Source organism: Dermacentor silvarum, chromosome 2 (genome assembly GCF_013339745.2).
Source record: "Dermacentor silvarum isolate Dsil-2018 chromosome 2, BIME_Dsil_1.4, whole genome shotgun sequence".
NCBI lineage: Eukaryota > Metazoa > Arthropoda > Arachnida > Ixodida > Ixodidae > Dermacentor > Dermacentor silvarum.
In genome coordinates this window covers 169,512,065-169,537,367 of record NC_051155.1, presented here as the reverse complement: position 1 = coordinate 169,537,367, position 25,303 = coordinate 169,512,065, and the positions used below count along the sequence as shown (strand labels likewise).

Genomic DNA, 25,303 nt, shown 5'->3' with positions numbered 1-25,303 from the left:
CTACACTATTCTTTTACGTCGATTTACTAGAGGTGTGCAAATACTCAAAATTTAGAAATCCTATTCAATTCGTATTCCATTGGAAAATTCACTATTAAATATTGTCAAATATTTGTTTAATTATACGTATAAATTCCACAGGTTCTCTCCGGCGAAATTTCATAGCGGTCTCTCTTACAGCTTGGGGTTGTGCATTAAATTACACCGATAAATTGATCGATACAGCAAGGTTTCTTTTTTACGTCGCGAACGCATCTTTCAACTTTCTTCCCTTTTTTGTTACCCGCCGTGTTTGCTTAGTGGCTATGGTGTTGGGCTGCTAAGCACGAGGTCGCGGGATCAAATCCCGGCCACGGCGGCCGCATTTCGATGGGGGCGAAATGCGAAAACACCTGTGTACTTCGATTTACTTGCACGGTAAAGAACCCCAAGTGGCCCAGATTATTCCGGAGCCCCTCACTACGGTATGCCTCATAATCAGATGGTTGTTCTGGCACGTAAAACCCCATAATTTGATTTAATTAGTTAATATTTTGTTGTTCACATTCAGTACTGGCTAGGATGCCTTATGGTATATCTAAACTTCCAATATATATAGTAGTAAATGAATTTTGCAGTGGGCCAAGCGTATTTAGAAAGATGAGAAGCACAACTTCGCGGTTATCTTAGGTTTATTTATCCAACTGTTTCGGTCGGTGGACCGACCTTTCCACCGACCCACCGACCAAAGTCGGTGGACCAACCAAGGCACCAGCTGAGAGCGCCGAGTAGAGCGATCCGCGTTACATCGTCGGTGGGCGCTACAGGGTATTCGGGTAGATATTCGAAGATCGTTTTTCTCGAATATTCGTATTCGACTCTATTCGGAAATTTCGCTATTCGAACATCACCGCTATTCACTGATTTTCAAAAATATCACAGTTTCACCATAAGGGCGAAGCAATGAATGCGATAGCAACATGTTAGAATATAACACTAAGTGTAATACCGGTGTCACACGTACACTTCAGATTGCGATCAGGGCCGATCCGGATTGAGTTTGATCCGGATCGACTGTTGCTACACGGTTATTTGTGATTGCGATCTTGCAGGATCCGTATCCGGACAATCGCAACCCGTGAATCGCGATCAGCCCCTTGATCGCGATCGCAGGCTGACGTTTGCGCCCTCTAGAGCAGTATTCTGAAGCGCTAAAAACAAAAAGTGAATGCAGCTCAATAAAGCACGTTTAAAACATTTTTATCAGCAATAGTAAGCTCTAAAATTGAAATACGTCGTGTTCTCGAAATTTAATCATATTTTGCAAATCTGAATTGGTAGCCAAGGCATTATGCAGTTCTCGAGTTGCCGACGATCAGCAGACAATAATAATTCGATCCGGATCGTTGGACCCAGTAGCAGCGACCATTGTTCATTGCTATCAAGAAATCCAATCCGGATCGGCCCCGATCGCGATCAGAAGTAAACGTACGACAACGGTATAAGACTCGTAGCTGAAGTGGCAGTAAGAAATGAAGATAACGTAAGCTGCCTAAGTAAAAACGAGCGGTTGTGCTAGAGGTCCTCCGTTTGAATCGTGCGATCGGACAATTTCACTTGTGTTTATTAATGAAAAACACCGTCCTAGCAATTTCACCGCCACTGTTCCGTATCGGGTATGTTTTAAACCTCTTGCCTAGGCCCATTCCGGAGGTAGTGCACAGCCGCGTCAATAAAATTACATCATTTTCAGGTTCGTGATGTGTCACTTTACCTACGTCGCGGCCGTGCACAACTGGCTGAGGTCGGAACGGGACAAGCTGAACACGTTGATCAGAAAGGCGGTTAAGAGAGCCCTCGGGCTTCCATGTACACGAGCTCGGAGATACTGCTCCCCCTCGTCATGCACAACACGCTGGAAGAGATAGCGGAGTCACAAGAGAGGGCGCAGTTTACGAGACTGTCTACCACCAATTCAGGGAGAAACGTCCTGATAGAGCTTGGAGTTCCCCCGACGGAGATTCGAGACCCGTTTCTGCAGCATTCCTCGAGAACAGAGAGAGCGCATTATCGTTGCCCCCATTCCTCGGAATGTCCACCCCGAGTACAACGTGGGCAGACGACAGGCTAGGGCTAAAGCCCTCTTGGAAGAGGCCGGCGCACATGCCCGGAGTTGCTGTTTCGTCGATGCAGCCCGGTACCCCGACGGAAAGGCGTTAGCTACAGTCAGCGTCGATCAAGAAGGGAAAATCACAAACTCCTCGACGGTCCGGACGGCGGTAGCCGAGGTGGCCGAACAGGCCGCAATATCGTTGGCCCTTCTGGACGACGCGAGAACGACGATATATAGCGACTCGAGATGGGCGGTGCGAGCATTCACCAAGGGTACCATCTCGAAACTGGCCTTGCGGATCCTACGGGAGAAGTAAGTCAAGCAACACACGATCGTCTGGTTCCCCGCTCACATGGGACAGATCGAGGGCGCCCCGTCCAACCTCAACGAGTCGGCCCACACGTAGCTACCGGATGGTGCGGCGCTGAGGTTCCGGACAACAGGGATCCTCCTGCCTCGTACAACGAACTCACTAAGTACTTTTATCTGGGGAGGCGGAAGTAACCGCCGCCACACAGCAAATTGAACAGGCCTCAGGCATTGACACTCAGACCCTTGCAGGTCGGGGCATACCCTAGCCCCGCACTCTTACACAGGATCTATCCCTAAATTCAAACGCCAAACACTTGCGTGCTTTGCTCAGACTTTGCCAACTTAGAACACATGCTCTGGCGGTGCCCCGCGTTACGGGGTGACGAAGACGTTACGTCGTCCAAGTGGGAGGCTGCTCTACGCAGTCCGATTTTGAAGCACAACTATGGGCACTCCAACGGGCCCGCGACGTGGCGGAGAGGTAAGGCCTTTCTATCCCGACATGGTAACGGCCCGCTACGTGCTAGTGCACGTTCCGAAGGACCTCAATAAAGTTTTTCCATTTTCCATTCCATTTTCAGGTTTGAGCTCTCTTATTGTCTCTCACTTTTAATATTTAAGTCTGAGAAGATTTAAGATAAAAAGCGCGCGCTGGCATTTGTTTGTGAGCTGCCATTCTCAAAAAATCTAATGGTCCACCGGTTATCCATCCTACGCAATACATGGCCTGCCCAGCTCCATTTTTTTCCTCCTAATGTCAACTAGAATATCGGCTATCCCCATTTGCTCTCTGATCCACACCGCTCTCTTCCTGTCTCTTAACGTTAGGCCTAACATTTTTCGTTCCATCGCTCTTTGTGCGGTCCTCAACTTGTTCTCGAGCGTCTTTGTTAAACTCCAAGTTTCTGCCCCATATGTTAGCACCGGTAAAATGCAATGATTGTACACTTTTCTTTTCAACGACAGTGGTAAGCTCCCAGTAAGGATTTGGTAATGCCTGCTGTATGCAGTAATTGACCTAGATAAAGGTACTCCTTTACAGACTCTAGATGCTGACCGAATTTCTATCGCAATGAAAGAAGCAGTAAGAATAAAGCATTGTAGAGATTGTGTCTCCTTGCCTGACCCCTTTTTTGATAGGTAACTTTCTACTTTTTTGTATATAGCATGCATATACCTAAATATATACGGAACCTCACGGCGACGCCGACGGCAATAATTCGCTTGAAGTGTCCATATAATTGCTATCGCAATGAAAGAAACAGTAAGAATAAAGTTTGCATGAGCAGGGATCTATAGGCTGACTTCGCGAAGTATCGTCTTTCACGATCGTGGTACTAATTATTTCTTTAGTGAATAGACAACTTGTAGCACTATTTCCAACGTGGAGCGCACTCCTTCTGCGGCGAAAAACCTCGTCTGTATTTTGTTGCATAATCGCTTTCACCGCTGCGTCCGCCGTTTCAAGCTCCCACATTACCGACAGGCTTGTATACTCAGAACTACGATACATTGAAACGCGAATGTGTACAAAAAAATATTTAATCGATAAGCACCTTTGGCGTGTCCTTGCCATTGGTATCGTAGAAGGGTAATTTACTAATAATACAGGCTGATATAATTTTTCTCCTTATTGTCTAGTTTTGTCTATTTTTTCTATTGTCTATTATTTGTGTCTATTTTTCTCCTTAGTGTCTAGAGAGATAGATACAATGTATTGCGTTGGGACGTTACACCAATGCAATCCGTCTTGTTTGTGCTGTTGTTGTGATATCTATAACGAAATATTTATTTCTTCGCAAGAGACATAAATACTAGTTATAAGAATAGACAGATGCTATGCTCAGAAACCGTGAGTAGGCCCGAGTACAGAGTTTGCACTCACACATGAAAGAGTGGCCTCGCCACAGTGGTGCCCTTGGTGTGCGCGTGGTGGAAAAGTGTGTACAGGAAAGGCAGCAGCTCGTATCGAAGCTTCAGAGCATTGCGCGCCACCGCTTGGAAGTCTTCGCTGAACGCCGACGGGTCTTGAGCCTGCAAGTATAGCGACGACAAAGTGAGTGTGCGCCGAAGTTCAGTGCGCAGGCATCGGCAGTCGTCGGCTGGTGGGACGGACCCATGGTTACACCCAAAGCGGTATCACGCAGGCCTGCAAACATGAGGCGAGGGATACGCTGCCCTACTCCCTCTCTCACTTTGGTGTACACAAGATCAAGAAGTGGGCTGACAGATGAGTATCACAGTTATAAACGGGGTTAGGGGTATCATAAAGGCTGAGGCCCTTTGAGGCACCTTATCCCGGTTTATACCAAGTATACACTATCAGAGATTGTGTCTCCTTGCCAGACCCCTTTTTTTATAGGTAACTTTCTACTTTTCTTATATATAGCATACGTATACCTAAATATATACGGAACCTCACGGCGACGCCGAAGGCAATAATTCGCTAGGAGTGTCCATATAATTGCTATCGCAATGAAAAAGCCACTTTTCAAATCGCTTCAAGACCGTTAAGTTTATTCTACTCAGTAATGTGTGCTATCGGATGCATCTTGACTGGAAGTGATTGTGGCAGAATCTATCGTGGATGATAATCACAGTCAGGGACGGCTTTGTTATGTGACCTTGCTGTCTATCTCCATACCATCCTGTAATTTCATGGCAAATCTTGGCCGGAATAATGTCACAATCCATATTCCAATGCTTTCGCGATAACATAAGTGGCGCTCCACCTATGTTATCTGCATGATCAGGCGGTCATGAACGGTGGATAATAACGAAAGAGTAGAGTCGAGCGAAAGGAATTCTTATATTTTACTGGTGCTTATGCGCGCGATCTCATTGGACATCTTTCGGTATGGAATCGGCAACAGCATTCAAGAAATTTCGATGCAGCGGGCGCGGCTTGCGCCGAGAAATTACTGGGCACCAGTGATAATACAGTTAAATCAGGTATCACACTACCGCGCGTTATATGTGGTGGATCACGCCACGGGCATATCGATGCGCGGGCCTCATCTGATCCCGGTGACGTCACGCCGCGCGTGGCTGCTGTCGCCTGCGCCATCCAATCACGCGCCCCCTCCAGATCCTCCCCCGCACCTGTGCTTCCTTCTCCGCTCTTCCATTCTGTTCCTCCTTACTCTTGTTACCCTCTCTAGTTCTTGCCATTTCCCGCTTATCGTGCTAGAACGCCGTCCGTACCACGATCCAAACTGCGCAAAGTAGACAAAGAACATCATCGCTTGAATAACACAATTGCGACGACATGCCTGACATCACAGCGCAGTTTCACGACGCCAGGTCGTGAAACTTGTGTTTCACGACCTGGATATTGTGTTTACGTGATAATTTTAAATGCAGTTGTTTACGGCACTTCTTGTCGTACTTATTCTTGCGTTACATTACTGGATTAGGTATCTTCGGTTCTCCTGAAGTAATCCTCTCATTTGCATCTGCCGGTTCATCAAGTGACCTCCTCCCCCTCATGATTCCCTGGCAAATCGGTGCTTCTGCAAGCTGCGAGCACTCGCCCTTGGGACAGTTGCAGTAAAATCACACATAATATGAGAAACTGCCGTTGGCGGGCAATGAAGGCTTTGGCTGTGGCTGTCACTATGCCTACTAAACCGAAGGGCATTGCAAACTACAAAACCTTCTTGTACGGAAAATGGGTGATTTGCTCGCAAAAAATACGCCGGTATATATACGTGCCCAAAGGAGGTAAGTGAGTACTTACAGTACTTTCAATGGCGTTGTTGTTTCGGACTAGAGGATAGAAGATACCTAGCTGCATCCAGCGCAAGCAGAGTTCTTCAGTGGCATCGTCGTAAAACCCGCATACGTCGGCGCCTACCTGAAAAAAAGCGAGGGCTTCTATTATTACGCAGTTCTCACTGTGATGCACAATCAAGAGCACGTTTCAAGTTGCGCGTGGCTAACCACCAACTCGCGGGAAACAAAACTCCGTCCAGCCTGTTTAGTGACCGTGTCCTTAAGTTCAGAAGTCCTTAGGTATGGTGAAGAGTGAGAAGACATCACTCTACAGCAACATTGACGCAAACTGTCATTGCCTTAGTTTCATACAAAATACGGATATCGGAAGATATAGAATGGCTAGAGAATAGCTAGAAACAGAATGTCGATATCTCCTAGTCACAGACATGCAGACGAACTGACGTTTCTTTTGTGTTCGATTCATCATCATCATCAGCCTATATTTATGTCCACTGCAGGACCCTGTCATCTCCAATTACCCCTGTCTTGCGCTGGCTGATTCCAACTTGAGCCTGCAAATTTCCTAACTTCATCACACCAACTAGTTTTCTGCCGTCCTCGACTGCGAAGTCAAGTGTTGCCCTGATTCTGTTGAAAATTATCTTGGTGAATATTTTAAGCAATACTGAAAGCAAGCTAATGGGTCTATAATTCTTCAATTCTTTAACATCTCCCTTCTTATGGATGAGTATAATGTTGGCGTTCTTCCAGCTTTCTGGTACACTTGAAGTCGTGAGGCATTGCGTATAATGGGCCGCAAGCTTTTCGAGCATGATATCTCCTCCATCTTTGATTAAATGACTGTTATTCCATCTTCTCCAGCAGATTTTCCCCTGATCATGTCTTTCAAGGCCCTTCTAACTTCATTGCTAGTTATAGAAGGAAGCTCTGTATCCTGTTCATCACTACGTCGAATGAAAGTAGGTTGGCTGCTCTGGCAACTGTACAGGTCAGTATAGAATTCTTCCACTGCTTTTGCTATGTCATCAAAATTGCTGATGATATTACCCTGCTTATCTTTCAGTGCATACATTTTGCCTTGTCCTATGCCTAATTTTCTTCTCACTGATTTCATACTGCGTCTATATTTTACTGCTTCCTCAGTCTTCTCCACGTTATAATTTCGGATATCCCTTACTTTCTTCTTGTTGATCAGTTTCGACAGTTAAGCGAATTCTATCTGATCTCTCGAGTTTGACATTTTCATGTTTTGCCGTTTCTTTATTAGGTCCTTTGTGGGAGAGCTTACCTACTGGTTGCCTTGGTGCCTTACCTCCCACTTCAATTGCTGCTTCTGAGATCATCCTATAGTCACGATTACATTCATTATCTCTATGTTGTCTTCATCTTCCTGGTCTAAAGATGCATATTTGTTTGCGAACACCAGCCTGAATTGGTCTGCTTTTACCCTTACTGCGTCTAGGTTGGCCTGTTTCTTCTTGACTAATTTTATTCTTTTTCTCTTCAAATTGGGAGAAATCCTAGACCTCACCAACCTATGGTCACTGCACTTTACCCTACCTAACACTTCCACATCCTGCACTATGTTGAGGTCGGCAGAGAGTACGAAATCTATTTCATTCCTACATCGGTATAAATAAGACATTGACACCAGTGAGAGGCACGTGCTATTGCTTGTCATATAAGCGAACCAAATAGTACGAACCGTACCATTTACATACGAAAAATACCAGTTCACATACCCAACATAAAAGAAGAAAAAAAAGAATATATGACAGCCGAGTGACAAACGGAAAGACACAGTAAACGACTCACGACATTATCTAACACAACCTCCCGTTGCCTCATGCAGCCCTATAGAGCGTACATCAACAACAAGTATTGATTAAAGCCACAAATATTCAGTCATTCGCGTCAAGTTCCCAGTTGAAAGAGAAATCGACGCGAGTCAATCACCAGTGGTATGCCGAAGAGGCCAAACTCGAGCATGGCGACGATAGAGTGACCCAGGTCCGGCCAACGGCTGGCGTTGTCACCCAGCCAGTGGCCCACGTAGCGACCACTGCCCAGGAACGTCGAGCGAGACATGACTAGGCTGCGCCGGCCTCCGGACAGCGCGTTCAGGGCACTGCGAATCAGTCGAGAGGACAAAGCAAGAGTTAAAGCTCAGTGGCAAAGAAACTCCGTCGACGGCACGTGGTTGATTACGTGGTCAGCCGGCTCACTCGATTCATAAAAGAAATAATTGGCATCCAGCTCAAAGTAGCATGTATGTACAAATAAGCCCTGCAGCGGCTTTCTCGGAAAAAAAGCCTTCGCGGCCGAAGAAAGGGAGAGAGATATAAATAAAGGTAAAGAGAGGGAGGTTAACCAGATGATTTATTCAGATGGCTACCTTGTACTGGAGAAGGGGAGAACGGGTTGAATGACGAGAGAAAAGAAATGAAAAAAGGCACGGATGGACAATAGAAGACTGTGTGAGCGCTATCACAAAGTCTGTCAAGGCGCCACATCGTCACAGACAGTGTGCAGAGCCACGTACAAAAACATTCAACGTCGCATTGTCGCACAGTCACAATTTGTTGCACAATCTTTCTGTTTCTTTCAAGTAACGCAGCAGCGCATTTATAGCCGCTCGCGCTGATGTTCGTGTAGGCCAGGCCTGACGAAACATTCGTTCTCGTCCGAGGAGCGAACCCGATACCACCGTCTTTCTCGTGTAGTCTCTCTGCCTGTACAAACTAACGAGGCTAGCAAGTGACATGCAGTGCTAATTAGTCGACAATTGGAAGCGCAGGAGCATTTATTCACCTATATTGACATTTATTATGTATATAGAACATTTATTATTTTTATATCTCTGTACAAATCACCAATTTAAAGGTAGATTCCTAAAACGCCAAATACGTTATTATAGCAGCAGTGCACCAAACAACTTAAGAAAGGGCACTGCTGCAAGTGAGGTCTTGCTTGTGCAGTAAAAACATAACATGAAGGCGCCCACAAGTATTGTCTGCTGCATCAAGACGAAACTTGCTCGCCTAATTTTGGGAGCGTAATTTGTACGGGTAGTGCTATAAAACAAAGTTACAAAACAAGGGTGTTGTGCAACAGGGGCGCTAGAACGTAAAGCTATTTCAAACTTTTCTATTCCAATTCTGCAATCAGCCCACCACGATTGGTCAAAACATTTTCGGCCCACTCCCAACTTCGCCTGTCTGTCACGCGACGTCACGAAAACCGCGATAGCTCCCCATCTGATATAACGTGTACACGCTGATTATGCATGATTAAACAGCACAAAAGAAAAATAATTATTCCTGATTCGACGCCTTTTCACCATTAGCCCTCTGCTATTGGTCCAATGTTTTCGGGCTACGCCCACTTCGCCTGTCGGTCACGCGACCTCACAAAACCGCGAAAACTCACCGCGTCAAAGTGACGTGTACGCGAAAAAATGCTATTAATAGGCCGAACAAAACTAATTTTCTTTTCTGAATAGCCAGAGACTGCCCCGTTCCGAAAGGAATACAAGATGGCTGCCCGCCGATCGCACAGGCCCTCGCTACTCGCACCTGCCAGTGAGCATGTATTTATTTGCGCATGATAAACCTTTTTGCGTGACAGTAAAACGTTATCGAGCCCTTTCGGCATGCATACGACATCGCTCTGCCAACTCTTCCTTGCTGAGGATCCGTTTTAGCGGCATTCTTATCCTTCCTGTTGCACGCCGCCGCAGATTTTCGACCAGCCACCGCAAGCTAAGTAAGGCGAAGCGGACCAATCGGAGAAGCCGGCACCACCTTCTTCATGCGGTTATCTATTTTCACTGTGCTGGCTCGGCCCCATCGAAACCCTCTCAACTAGAGCGTGCTCCTCGCCTCTTGTCAGCCAATTAGATAACAAACACCTCTCAGTGCAGGTAATGTTATTCGTTTTGAAAGCGAACAAAGGTGATAAATGAGGAGAGTGTTTGATTGGGTTGTTCAGACAACGCTGCGGTTCATTGCCCGATGCTTGCGTTGGTGGTTACGTAAATTTGACGTCACGAGATTGGAATAAAAACAGTTTTGGGAATAGCTTAACGTTATAGCGCCCCAGATGCGATATTCGCAGTACGTTGAATGAGTAATTCCATTACTCTTAATGGTCACTTAACGAGACTACGGCCTCTGGGAACAAAAGGTACTTAACGCCCTTCGAAAACTTTTTTTGGTACTCCATTATTGCGCGTGCAAACTAATTTACTCTGCTTCATTTGCCGCTGGAGTATCGCTCTTTTCCGTAATGTATTCAATCGAGGCGTTTTCTCCTCTGCCGTCTGCTGCATTTACAAGAATTTAAATAGAACGAAGATATCCTGAGCGGCGTGCCACTTACTTGACTGTTGCTTGGCTCATGGCCTTCCCGTAGAGGTTGTGGACATTGTAGTGGCGGTGCTTGTTTCCCTTGAACCAGTGTACAGCGTCCATGCACAGAGGTTCGCTCGAACAGGCGGTGCCCTTTCGTCTCTGCGTAGACCGTACACACGGCATTACCGACCGATCAACGAAAAGTGAGGACAACACAGAAATTGGAGTCATGAGAACCATAGAGTTTCCTACTAAAATTACTAGAGGGAGCTCTGATGCTGCAGTCGTTCATCTACCATGAAAATTGTGTTTGGGGCCTGAATTTGTGTTATATTTGTACTGGCGGCTTCAGACGTTTATTTGCCTTTATTTAGTACGCTTTATAGGCCTTTACTAGCCAAAATTTCGAAGCGATCGTTTTCTTTTTTTTTATGCACGAAGGTGACGATACTCTGCGCGCATACATAATCGTTGCGAATTGCTGCATTTGTGACGTTATATGTTGTTGGAAGTGATCAGCTCGCAAAGTCACAAAGAAAGCCGTTTCAAGCCAGAAGGACGGAGTTTAGGCAAAGCAACGTACTAACGATTATTCTCATGCTTGCTCAACCGCTATGCTTGCAGCTCCCGTAGACACTAGAGCCAGCGTTCCTTTTAGTAATTTAGGTCTGAAGCTAGGTTCTGACCAACAGTGCGTGCGTCAACAGGGTGTACAGAAATAAGTCGCTTTGACAGAGAAAACAGTGGGCCGATCCTGAAGATAGTGCAATACCGGGCCGACCCGCGGAGGGGTAGTCTAGCAACCAATCCACCAATTAAGGTGGATGAAGGAGGATTAAGGTGGATTAGGGTGTATTAAGGTGGATTAGGATGGATGACGCCTGATTAAGGTCGATTAAGGTGAATTACGGTGAATGAAGGAGGATAAGGATGTCATTGTCTTGATGCTGATGCTTTAATTGCATATATATATATATATATATATATATATAATTTCGTCATTTTAGAAGAACACACTAAAAGCTTCACTCGTCATCCTTTTTCACAGAATGAAAGGGCACCAACTTCTTTTTTTTTGTAGGAAACTCTTTGCTGAGAGCCAAGTCGTTAACGAAGACGGTTCAGCCAAAATTCTGAAACGTGAACCGACTATGGATAAGTGTTAGGCTCACGAAGCTTAAAACATTCGTTTGCGAGACTTAAATTTTGCCTTTATTGCAGCCCTTTTTCTAGCTTTTCTTGCGCTATACAATACAGAACGTTCCCATAACCATAATTTGAAAGTACTGTGAAGAAGTGGCCATCTATGTCATATGCCCGCAAAAAAGCGACAGTATAATGTTGCCTCAGCTGTGGGAAAGCTTTCGTGGTCTGTGGGTAGGTGTTGCATGCGTAGGTCACGAAAGATAAAACATGGCAGTTGGTGTGATCAGAATCGCTCGATCATGCCGTCTGTCTGTGAGTAACAGGCACTAGTAGTGCGTTGAACAGTACAACTTGAACTTGTTCTTGGACTAGTCGGTTCATACTTAACGTTAACGTGACAGGCACAATAATTACGATGAAATGAACGTATAGCGTTTAAACTGTCAGCTTTTTTTGTGTCGGTCGTGTTAGCGGTAAGTTATTGCTTTAAGAACAGTACGGCATGCAGCGATAAGCGCATCAACTACTTTTAAAAGAAGGCACATCCTCAGTGACTCATTCTCGGGGCGCTCTGTGACGAAGAATGCAATGTTGCGAGATTAAGGACACAACGTCTTGGGCTCTGGCGCTTGGTTTAGTCAGCTGTTTCGGCATAGTTCGTCAGATGGTCGATAGTGACAATAATGCAGCTGTACAATAATCCATTCGCGCAAGGAAGAGGCCCGTAAATATCAATGCTTAAGTGGTCTGACGGACATGCAGTGTACGGAGTTGGCTGCAAGGACGGCGAGCAGGAAACATACTTTCGGCGTTGGCACGCTGCACATGAGTACCTCCGTACAAGTCATATTCTATACACCAGTAAAAACGCAGAAGTAGCCTGGCATAAGTTTTCATCATCATCATCATCATCATCATCATCATCATCATCATCATCAGCCTATATTTATGTCCACTGCAGGACGAAGGCCTCTCCCTGCGATCTGCAATTACCCCAGTCTTGCGCTAGCTGATTCCAACGTGCGCGTGCAAATTTCCTAACTTCATCACCCCACCTAGTCTTCTGCCGTCCTCGATTGCGCTTCCCTTCCCTTGGTATTCATTCTGTAACTCTAATGGTCCACCGGTTATCCATCCTACGCATAAGTTTTAAACAGGCATAAGTGTTGAACAGGCCTGCGTGGATGCATCGCGGCTTGTATTGGAAAGTTGGGCGTACTGTACTTCGGCGAAAAGGTGGCAAGCGACGACGAACAACCCGTCGCGGCCATCGCAAAAGTAATTTGGGCGATATAGCAGCTCATCCCACACCGCAAAGTGAGAAGCTTAACGGCGGAGAGCGCCGAATGATTGTGGCATCGGCCAGTCGGAAAGGCAGTCTGGGAGTGATGCAATTGAGATATCCTTGCGTTACTCAGCAGCCATAGCCTAATTGCGCTGGTAGCTAAAGAACATAGGGTCGATGACAGAGATACCAGCTGTGTCATAGGATACGAGCGAGCGAGAGAGAGAGAGAGTCCGCGTCGGTGTGTTTACGGCCAGATTGATACACGACGCGCAGGCCGAAGTCCAGTAACAGCCCAGTCATGCAAGCGGGCAAGGCGGCCAGATGGATCCCTCAGTGTCGACAGTCTACATAAGGCGCAGTGGTTGGTAGAGACATCGAAGGGACGGCCAAACAAGTATTGTGGAGATTTTCCAAAGACCTATTTGGTATCCAACTATATCTTTATTTCTTTTCTGCGAATGAGTAATTAAATTATTGCAGTAATTCGGTTAGATTCCGCTTCGTGTAGGCTACGCATATTCGTCGCATCCAGATTTAGGCTGAGCTCGTACAGCAATTAATCGGGTGCGCGACCTCTTGATCAGCTGGTTTTCGCCCTGTAAACTAAGCTTCAAACGAGCGATGCAACGGAAAACGATAGGCATGACATTGTGAGACAGGAAGACCGCGGTGTGGATTTGAGAGCCAACGGGGGTTGCCGATATTCTAGTTGATATTAAAAGGAAGAAATCGAGTTGTACAGGACATGGAATGCATAGGTCGGGTAACCGGAGTTGCAGAATGAGGGCCAAGTGAAAGGAACTAGGTGGTTTGACGAAATTAGGAAATTCGCAGACATAATATGATGGCAGCTGGCTCAAGACAGGAGTATTGAAGAGCGCTGATTGGACTTAATGATGATGATGATGATGAAGTTTTCAAAAATTCACCAAAGATACTTAAGTATGCTAACGTGTGGGAATGCGAAAGCGTTATACCGCTCTTAGACCTCGGAACGTCATGAACACGCTCATTTTATATATACTCATGACGTGGCTCCACCTCCTCCCCATTATTTGCGCCGTCACGTGCCCAAAGATGCACGCACTAGGCCACGCCTTTAGTCAGCCACATGGCTGCGACGTGACGTGTGTAATCACGCACGCACTAGGCACACCTTTAGCCAGACAAAAACGTGGACCCGCCATGGCATCGAGGAAGCGTGCTCGTCTCGCGCCCCGGCGGCCCGGGCTAGATTCCCATACAGACCGAAATTTACCAAATTTACTTTTCAAAGCCATTTACTTATTTCGTTTAAGGGAACCTCTCTGAGAAATGTGACGTCAATCCAAGCATTTTTTTTTTTTTACGTGTTCGTACTCTTTGCGGCGTCGACCATCTTTGTACCATCTTTCGGTCACGCCGACGGATTTTCGCGTAAGGGGGCATATAATTATTTCGCATTAACGCATCACTTCTGGCCTTGCTCACTTTTATATTCTGCTGTTCATGCCCGGCGTATGTAAACGGCGCACAAAACGCCCGAATTAATTGAACTACCGAATACAGGACATTTTAAATAGCGTTTTAGTGAAACGTGGTTTCAAACATGCTACGGGAACGTAATAAAAGCGGAGGTCGGGTATTGGGTATTGTCCTTTTATCTTTTCTCTCTGATGTTAAACAGGAAGACTAAGATCGTTATTGGCTTACTTGGTTTGTACGGTGGCTGATTTAGATTGTCCTGGAGGCATCCATTGATCGAGCCATTGGCGTAGTTAGACGGCTCATTGGCAGTCTGTGAAAATAAATAATGACGGTTATAAGGTACGCCAGCTGTCAGGTTCACTAAAGAGAAAGAAAAGGAGCTAGAACGCATCAATGTCTTGTTACGGGTCTCATTCCTTAGCGCAAGAGTTATAATGGATATCGTAAATTCTTAAGAAACATAATGAGGCGTAAAAACTAAAAAACGCGTTGATTTCACTTCTCCGACGCGACGTATACAGAGAGTAAATGACGAGTTTGCCAAAAACGATGTATCACATTTGGGAAAGCTAAGGCGAACATGGCTTACAATCCAGAGGCCGTCGAAAGGCACGACCTGGTGAAATTCGTGCAGTTGTTCCGACCACCAGGCTTGAGTCGCTGGATTCCCGAAGTCAGGAAACACGATGGTACCGGGCCAACCCTGTCAATAAAAAGAAAGAAGGGTGGAGCTAAGAGAATGACAGCGAGATGGAAGGGTTATAAATGGACGAGGAGGAGGTGTAAACGTTTATTGCGCGAAACAGCAACAAAATGTTCTTTCTTCGCCCTAGGTCGACGGCTCTTTCTGTCCAGTAAGCTGTTGGCTAATGCTGCGGCCCGTGCCCAGTCCACCAGACTTCCCTGATCCTTCAGGCTCGGTACCATTAACATTAACGTTTCTTCGATAGCTTGTAGCGATACTGAAGCTTCATCTTGAACGCTTTTCTCGCGGTGTTGGCATGCCAATTTTATGTGTTGGAGGGTGTCCGGTACATCACAGAATCAGCATAGACATGAGAAATGTGTGGGGTGCATCGGTACATGATAATTCCATGGTATGTATTCGTTTGTGGTCTGTGGAGGGTGGTGGCTTCTTCCTTGCTTAATTTTGGTTGTGGTAGTGGATATTCTCTTCTTTCCAGTCGGTAGTCACGGTTGCAATATTGCGGCGTAGTTGATGGAAATGTCTCCAACCTCGTCGCTTTCCAGAGCCTGTGCGGTAAGAAGTCCTGGCTGGTATACTGTCGGGCGACAGCATGTACTGCTTCGTTTCCTGCCAGGTGTTCGTCGCCTGGGGTCCATGCGACGTAGGTCTCGGTGAGTTGTTGTCGTCTTGTGATTTCGGCTAGAATTTTCACTTCTGCGGCAGAGATACGGCCTTTTTGTAAGTTTCTACACGCGGTTTGTGAGTCGCTAAAGACGATGGCTGTGTCCTTGCATGTGGCGATGCGGAGGACCATGTCCACTTCCTTTGCCGTTTCTGGATTTCTGGCCGATATAGCTGGCAGCGTCTAGCTCATTCCTTTGGTTGTTGGTCACGCTAATTGCACATGCTCTTCTACCTGGGTACTTTGCCGCATCTGTATATCTCGTGTTGGGGTTCTTTGACTATTTCTTGCTTAGCGCGCGAATTCTTGCTTGTCTTCGGTCTTTGTGGCGTGTTGATGCATGTTGCGAGGTATTGGATCGACTGAGATAAGGTCTCGGAGAAGTGGCGGTAATCGGGCTTTCACGTCTTAGTCAGCTATGAAATTTTCGCTGTATGCGAGTTTGCGAAGTACTGCTCTGCGTGTTTGAGTCAGCTTAAGGCGTTCCAGCTGACTGGCCCTGTACGCTTCACCCATTTCTTCCAGGTGTTATGGAGGCCAGGTTTGAGGAGTGTCGTTGTTGAGGTCATACTGGGAAGTCCTAGTGCAGCTCTTGGTTGCTTTTCTGATGATGATATTGAGTTTTTCAATGTCAGCTTTCTTAAGGAGTAGATACGGGGTGCCATATGTGATCTGGCTTACGAGGAGGGCTTGGATTATTTGGATGGTTTTGTGCTCTTTCAGTCCTCTTCTTTGGATAGTTATGCGCCTATGATATGAGTGACTTGTGTTAGGTCTCCTGGAGCTTCGGAAATGTAGCTGCGCTATCTCCGTTTTTCTGTTTTATGAGGCGCCGAGGACGTGGAGGGAGCTAACTTGTGGGATATCGAATCCATTCAGTGTGACTTCGGGATCTGGGGCGACGTGGGCTGGTTGTCTTCACCTGTTCCTTGTCTTGAGTATAATAAGTAGCACTGATTTTTCGGAGACGCACTGGAGACCGCATTATGCGAGGTACCATTCTGTCTGGTCGATTGCATATTGGAGGGCAGTTTACTGTTGGGCGGTTGTGGGTGCTTTTGTCCCTAACGTTATATCGCCAACGTATATCGCATCGTTTAAGCCTTCGATGTCATCGAGTTGTTGCGGGAGCTTAATCATAATAAGATTGAACAACAAATGTGAAATGACTGACCCTTGTGGAGTGCCTTTGTTGGGTATTTCGAATTTGTCGCTTCAGAGGTTGCCGCTACCCACCGTAGCCATGCGGTTTTTATGAAGTCCTGTACGTATTGGTAGGTCCGGATTCCGCAGTTTGTGTCTTGGAGATTCTGGAGGATTGCTTCATGCTTAATACTATTGAAGGCTCTGCTTCCATCGCCGAAGGTCTCGGGAGCGGCGCCTCCCGAAAACACACACAAATACTCGTAAAATGAGAGCACTGGAAAACGGGGTTCCACACAAGAGCCACTTCTTCGTCGTCGTCATGGACCCAATGAACGACTGGCCTCAGAAATACGAGAGATATATCATCGCAGCCATGGCAAGCGACACAACCTAATCTTTGAATGACTTCCAGGACATTGCAACATCAGCGGGAATGACCGCGCCGACGAAGCCTTCCGATTTGCACATGAAAGTGGTCAATGTGTCTTGATTACGCTTTCGCGAACAGACTCTGCGGTTGGGCTGCGATTGGTGACCCGTGAATGTACTTTGCTCCTGTGGGACTCGAACACTTTCACCATGTGTCGTTCGCGTTCGTTGTCTCCGGATATACGGATGCATCTCCAGCCTGGATTACCACGACGTGAACAGGCCATGCTGTACTGCCTGTGGCTAGGCGTTGCATTTACGAATTCATAGGCCTTCTCTATTGTAATGGCCAACAGCCCCACGTGCGACATGTGCAGCAGCGATGAGACGCTCGCACACATTAGCCTTGTCTGCCCGCGCTATAGTACCGAGAGGCAAGCGATGTGCAGAGTGCTGGACCAATTGGACAATCAACCACTATCATAACTAAAAGCTTTAGGTCAGTGCTCCTAAAGAACATCCGCGCTGAAGGCCTTACTCGCGTTGCTAAGGTTCCTGCGGTCTACGGGCCTTCACAACCGACTTTAAGAACGCCACCCCCTACTGCTCTATAATTTACGCGGTTTGTTTGTGCTCGTCTCTCTTTCTCTCTCTCTCTCTCCCTTACTCCTAATCCCCCTACTCCTTCGCCCCGTGCAGAGTAGCCAACCGGAACTACCTCTGGTTAACCTCCCTGCCTTTCTATGCATCCTTTCTCTCCCTCTATTGCTAAAATAGAGAAGTTCTTGTGGCGTTCTAGGTAGTCTAACAGGTCTTCCTTGAGCTGCAGGAGTATATGTTGTGCTGAGAGGAGCTATCGGAAGCCAAATATGATGTCAGGCATGAGTCCTGAGTCTTCGAGGTATGTGGTGACGCGATCGTGGACCATGTGTTCGAGAAGCTTTCCGGCGCAGGAAGTAAGGGAGATGGGCTGTATGTTGCCGATTTCTAGCTTGTTGGCTTTTGGCATCATAGTGACTTCTGCGTACTTCCATTCTGTCGAGAGCTAGCCTTTTTCTCGGCAGTTATTCGTGTAGTCGAGGAGTCTATTTATGGCCTTGTCTGCGAAGTTTCGTAGTATCCAATTGGTCACCTTGTCCTTTCCTGACGATCTATTACGAGTCAATTTGGCAATGAGGAGATCGCGCTAATTCCAGCAGCTATATACATCATAAAAAGCTAACACCTGTTACACCGTGGTTACGTGGACACGTGTTGAGAACTCACCGGCTATAATTCGTAGATTGAAATATGTGTCGTAAAATAATTAAGAAGTTAATTTGTGTAATTATTTTGGTTATCCAACTAAGCATTTTTATTTTTCGTAGTAGCAATGGCCGCCTCATCACGTAACTTAGCTCAAGGGTTAGAATTGTGCTATACCTGCCACACGCCATTTTTAGAAACTTGGTTCAGCTAAAAAAGAAATGACACTTGGTAGACGTGGTAGTTTGTTCTTGTTGAGAGATGGCAAGGTTTTCCTTGTCACGGGAAGAAACTTCGAGGTATAGCTAAATGCGGCGAAATTCAGTGCGTGACCACCAGCTTAACCGCTGTTCTCTCTGCTACCACAAGGCGCGATGGCGGTCATCTTGCGGCGTTTTCTACACTGACGTGTTCCTTGCTGCACGACGCTACTCGTGACAAAGCGGGGCAGATAAAAAGGGGTGGGGGTGCGGATGGAGGAGGGGGGGGGGGGGGGGGAGCAGGATGGTCAAGGTTGACGTCGAGTGCGTGAATGCGGTGTTGACCGGGGTTCGCCATAAAAGCAGAAAGGCGACAAACTAGCTTAAAAGGTAGACTGGGCGGAGCTAGCTGGACTGAACCTCAACAAACACGACCGTCTCGCCCGACTGCCACTGCATTCAGATTGACAGCCTAAGCGCGAGAGAGCGTTTGGTTTATTGGGCTGGTATTCACAATTAATTTCAAAATGACGCGCAGCAGGACTTTTTCCACAGAATAATAGCGTCACAGTCGGGAAGTTTATTTTCGCGTATACTGTCTATTGCAACTGCACATTTTGGAGCACACTACTGCCAATCAAACTGACGAAGAAGGGTCCATACGACCGACCGAATATTAGTTTCCCTCAGCGAACACAATTTGACGAGGCTCAGTGGGATCAAATGACGTCATGAATAATGAGGCTACAAGGTAGCTGCTCTCGGTGCGATTCAATGTACTCTCACAAATAGCTCACGTATACCGGATCGGTGGTTCTCATCGCCGTGTCAACCATCTTTAACATGATCGAGGTTTACATCATTCCTAATGATTACAGCATTAAGAGAAGCATACGGCATGATAAGATGCAGCATATAGTCATGTTGCTCTTGCGTTAATCTTTAGTGCATATGACATGCCGCAAATCCCCCATCCGCCACACATAAAAAAAAATCCTCCCTATAGTGCAAGCTTCCTTTTTTTCCCCCTTTTCGCCGTGACTGTATAGAAAGAAACTGTTCTGATAACACATGCTGTTACTGAACGTTCGCTTGTCGCCGATACAGCACGCTCTGAATATGTATATTTCATAGCAGGCTATTATGCATGATTTAAGTGATGCTTTATGCTGGTAATGCGACTAGAAGCGCTCAAAACATTATATGCCGGTTTTTACAACTGTTTTGAAAGAAACTAAATCACTCGTAAATTTTATACATTGAGAAAATATGGGGAATGTAAGAGCCAATGTGCAGGTCAATCTTCAGATGTGCGAGTTGACTAGGCAATAAATAAAAATGTCTAAGCCCTCATTTAAGGATACAATGTTTGTAGAACATTCGTTAACGAAGTGCTCCAAAGCGTTATATGGCTCTTTTACGCCATGTTACCCGCTGTGCAGAGGGAACTCTTCGTCCCACAAAGTTAATACTTTGCAAAACAATGACCACGTTATGGGCTATGTGTACGTAAAGTTCTAAGTGTGTGGCTTAATTTTCGCCTTTGCAATAAATTACGTGTATAAGTGCTCCCGGGAGCAGCAATGGGACAGTCTTACAAGCGGCGGGAAATGTACCACGCATTCCTGGCATAACTACAAATGCCACCGAATTCAAATTTAGCGAACATAGGGGAAAGCGCTGTGGCAAATGCTGTGTGCGAACTTGGATGGGGATCAAATACAACCTTTGTAAAACATTCCCTTTTGAAGATCTTGAAAGCGTTGTATGGCCATTTTACTTTATGTTTCGCAGTGTCCGGAAAGAACTCTATGCTACACGAAATTTATATTTGGCGAAAATAAGGGGAACTTTATGGTTTATGTGCAGGCAGAATTCAAAGTATTTCGGCGAATTAAGCGCGGCGCAATAAATTACGCCAATCAAGCGCTCCACAGCGTATATGATTAAATTTTACGAGCGGCGGGAAATTTACCCCGTAGCCCTAGCATAACTATAAACGTCAGCAAGATCAAACTTAGCAGAAAAGGGTGGACCACTATGGTAAACCTGTGTGCGAAGATAAATTCGTGTGTACAAAATATCGCTTAACAAAGCATTTTTATACAAGTGTTTGAAAGTGTCTCACGGCCGTTTTCAGCTAGGTTTCCCAATGTCCCGAGGAAACGAAAGTTTATATTTAGTAGAAATGGGAAGAGCATCTTAAGTTCAATGTGTCGCTCTATTTAAAACGTTTGTTCCTTAATCAGGAGCGTTACAAACAATTATTGAACCCTATCGTACGATCGACCTAGATATTAAGCGACGACGGCAAGAGGCCGGTATCTCACCAAGCCCTGGATGGGTTGCGTGCCCCAGGTGTCGTTGACGAACACTCCGAGTCGCTCTCCGCTCTCCAGTGGAGTGTAAGGACCGGGTTCCCCACGCGGCACAACCACTCCCGGCTCCATGACGACAGTGACGCGCTGTCCACGGCCGTGCAACTCATTCACGAGGTGTGGCAGCTTGGCGAAGTTGTTCTGGTCCAGGGTGAACAGCCGGTGCTTGTACAGGATGTCTTTGTCCACGTGAGCCACATCCTGGTGATGAGAGCGTTGAAATTTCCCAAGGTATTCGTTAATTAAATCGTTAAAGAAATTGTTAATGGCAGAATGACACATGCTTGTTTTGACCACATTGCTGTACGGGCTCCAAATTGCAACTCAGCTTCATGTGTGATTGTACAACGTCTAGCTGACCACTATTTCACGGCATGCCGTTTTTCTCAGAGTACCACACCTTGTGAATCTCGGAATAACGCACAAGATTTTCCAGCTATGAAATCGCGGGTGAATGTGGTAGATCAGCGCAAACTGGAGGAATTAGTTGAACGATTTGATTGGTCATCGATTATAATCTCTGATTGTCCAAATGCAACTTACAAAAAGTTCTACGATCAGATAAATTGTTTCGAAAAAAACTTCTACGCAAGTTATATGTAAGCGCAGAAAGAAACACAACTGCTTAACCCCAGAGGTCCTACAGGCAATGGCTTTTCGAGACGCACTTTAGAAGCGGTTGAGGCGTACAAAAAATAATTCTGCACTTCGAGCTAAAGACACAATTTAAAAATTGACCAATCGGAGAAGCCGGCACCACCCTCTTCATGCGGTTATCTATTTTCACTGTGCTGGCTCGGTCCCATCGAAACCCTCTCCACTAGAGCGTGCTCTTCGCCTCTTGTCAGCCAATTAGATAAGAAAAACCGCTGAGTGTAGACAATGTTATTGGTTTTGAAAGCGAACAAAAGTGACCTCCTATAAACGAGGAGAGTGTTTGATTGGGTTGTTCAGACAACGCTGCGGGTCACCGCCCGATGCTTGCGTCGGTGGTTACGTAAATTTGACGTCAGGAGTTTGGAATCAAAACAGTTTGAAATCGTTTTACGTTATAGCGCCCCTATATCGATGCTACCAGCACTATCACAAATATTAGAGAAGTTTGTGTTCGAAAGCATGACCTCATTTCTAGAGAAGTTTTCAGTTACCTCAGGTTGCCAGTTTGGCTTTATATCAGGACGAGGAACTATAGTCTCTTTTAGAGGAATATTGTGATGAGCTGGGCCGGTATTTTGTAGCGATGCCTTTCCGGTGACAATGCCTTTTGATAACGCCTGCGATAGCATTGTCTTGCCACAAGCTTCGCTTACCCCCATTTTCTCGACAGGGGAAGGGCTGGTGATAATTTTTGTTCTGTTTAAGACTAAGGAAACCAGTTAAAAGACGCAAGAAATGATCAGCAGTAAGAGTGATTGTAGTGAGAGACAGAAAAAGATATTTTCAGAAACGAAACACATGCACCAGAACGAGAGTGTGCGAACCCACCTGCGGCATGTTCATGTCTCGCATCTTCTTCTGCGTGTCTCGCACATAGTCGGTGGTGCGGTAACCCCAGCGGCCCAGGTGGAAGCCGAGAGCCCAGTACGGGGGCATCAACGGACGACCGACGGCCTGAGAAACAGGTGGGTGCATTTTCTTTGGCGTCAAGAAAACAGTCTTACGACAAAGTTCCGCAACTCGTGTCACTGTGACGCGTTACTTTAGGATTGCGTTCGATTAGGAAAAAATAGTACGTGCGCATATATTTAGCATAGAAAAGGAGGAATGAACGCATAAAACACTTTGCAATAGGCAAATATGCAGGCAAGTTGTTCCTTGCAGCAAACTAAAGCGCTTGCGTGTTCTGCGCCTGTGCATGTTTAGTACTGTCTGCTTACTCTCGGCAGTTACATGAATGTGACTGGCGCGTCGCATTTACTAGAGCGCCACCTTTTGATAATGCGATTATTATTACACACAACCTTTTTACGTGTAGTCATCTGCACAGATGCTTTCATCATCATCATCATCATCATCATCATCATCATCATCATCATCACCAGCCTATATTTATGTCCACTGCAGGACGAAGGCCTCTCCCTGCGATCTCCATTTACCCCTGTCTAGCTAGCCGATTCCAACTGGCTTTAATAACACGATTTTCTAATCAAACAAAATGTGCGCATATTCAAGAAAGTGTTACATATATTTTTGCGTACTGCAGCCCTGATGAAGCTATTGCAGGAAGCAGGAGTGGGTAAAACATTGCTCATTATTGGCAAACAACAAATCAGTCAAATGCAATAAAGGAACACGGACCAAAGAGAAAAAGAAAGGAAAGGCATGTGATGTTAACGAGAAAAGTGTCTGGCAAACGAACTGATAAACGTATTTATTCTAGTACATTGTGACGAGTTAATTAGCGTACGAAGAAACTTTAGCCATACCCTGTAGTGAAGAGATGAGATAACTTCATTAGTTGTGTTACGGTACTGAGAGAGCGACGACAAAAACAATGCTGACACTTATTTAGTATGACTTTTTTTTAGATTCTAAATACTTCATGAAATGCTCGTGCGTATGTTAACAAGATTAAGACGTTCGGTAGATCTTTCTCAGCAGCATAATTAACGCTAAAGCAGCTAAACTATAGCGGCGGGTGATAACCAGTTGCAACCGCTGCCGAGCACTCACCTCAGTGTATTGCCTGACGACTTCCTCGGGAGTGGGACCCATAAAGAAATAAAAATCAAGAACACCGCCAGTGGTCCGGAATGTCACAGCTGGGGTTGGCTGTAGCTGAACCTCTGCGGAATTTAACATTGCATGTGAGGCATTACGCTGAAGAAACAAACATGGAAAATTCTGCGGCGACACAGGACAATGCTTTCATGATATATTTCCCAGTTACTGAAAAAAATTACTGACAGAAACATTTTGTGCATCATTTTTCTGGCTTTATAGATTGCTGACGACTCCGTATTCACGATATCATGCCTCTGTTTTTCGAACACGCTAGAAATCATTAGTCATATCACTATTTAATGTGATCAAATTCAAAATGCTAACCAAGGGGTGCCAAGCTTCGTGGCGTTGGGTTTGTTAATGACGACTCCTCGATACGTCCCGAAAACCAGAATGGTGGTCACGTGGTATCACAAATCGCTGACGCGCGCATCAGCCACGTACGCCGTTACGGCGTTACCGAAAGCCTGGCGCACATCGCCGTGTATAGGTCATTCTTTCCTACTCTGTTATGATCTTCTCCGCGTTCACTGAAAAGTTGAAGAAGCGAAATACGAGTGTTCAGGAATCCACTCAATGGACCATTAGCTGCGCCTTCTGCCGTCAAGACGATAAGCCCATCGGTACATCGTACTCGCTGTGGATTTGCCCGGCTACAGCAAATATTAAACGTCACGTATGCCGTCCAAGCCAGCGTCAGCATGAAAGACGAAAACGGCCTGCAAACATGGATTAACGTTGTATCCAATCGCGCGCGCCTCTTCTACATCTCGGAGGCCGATTTGGACTCGCTACTGCGAATCGATGAGCATGGATGTAATATTACTCCGTTCCATCATATACCTTGAGCCTACCCCATCAATGGAGACGTTATCACTATACTGTGCATCGGATAAGCTTGGTCCTCTGCTGTCGCTGCTATCGAAGCGCAAAGTGCCCTTCGCCCTTTTTTTCCCCTTGTTATATCCGGTCGAATGCGCTAAGCTTTCGGAGAGATGGTCACGGAGTAGCCTGCAACCAGCGTACCATTGCTGACTACCATACCACGTAATTGCGGCACCATACCACGTAATTACCACCTTCGTTTACCGTGATGTAGCGCGGAAACCTGCTCAGAAAAGGTTTCCTTCTTATAAAACTCTTAACAATTTTTTTTTTGTCTTCCACAATCATGCGAAAGAAGCAGATGTTTCCCTTTGGTATCTTTCGCATGCGCTGTATCTCTATTACTTGTGAGATGCCATACCGTATAAATGCCTGCGGTGGCAAGCCGTTCACTGCTATAGGGTCGCAGACGATCTGTTAAAATACGTAACGCGCTAGACACCAGCAATATAGAGAATTCATAACCTGCGACTGACAATACACCGAGTTCGATAGCGCAGGGATTGCTCCCTATGATTGCAAGAAGAGGTTACACAATCTGTGTACCTCTCCACCATGGAATACCCTAGTATAACCACCGAGTGTCGGTGA

The 25,303-nt window shown here is 46.0% G+C and overlaps 1 protein-coding gene across 1 annotated transcript in view; it reads right to left on the bottom strand.

The window, feature by feature from the left end:
* LOC119442092 (sucrase-isomaltase, intestinal-like) overlaps window positions 1–25,303 on the bottom strand; it is an 81,876-nt gene that overhangs the window by 10,809 nt on the left and 45,764 nt on the right. The window contains 10 exon segments of the mRNA XM_037706819.2: window positions 4,290–4,438; window positions 6,144–6,260; window positions 8,099–8,270; window positions 10,523–10,620; window positions 10,622–10,653; window positions 14,621–14,705; window positions 14,985–15,098; window positions 21,056–21,304; window positions 22,589–22,714; window positions 23,777–23,889. Of these exon segments, the coding sequence (XP_037562747.1) occupies window positions 4,290–4,438; window positions 6,144–6,260; window positions 8,099–8,270; window positions 10,523–10,620; window positions 10,622–10,653; window positions 14,621–14,705; window positions 14,985–15,098; window positions 21,056–21,304; window positions 22,589–22,714; window positions 23,777–23,889 (1,255 nt within the window).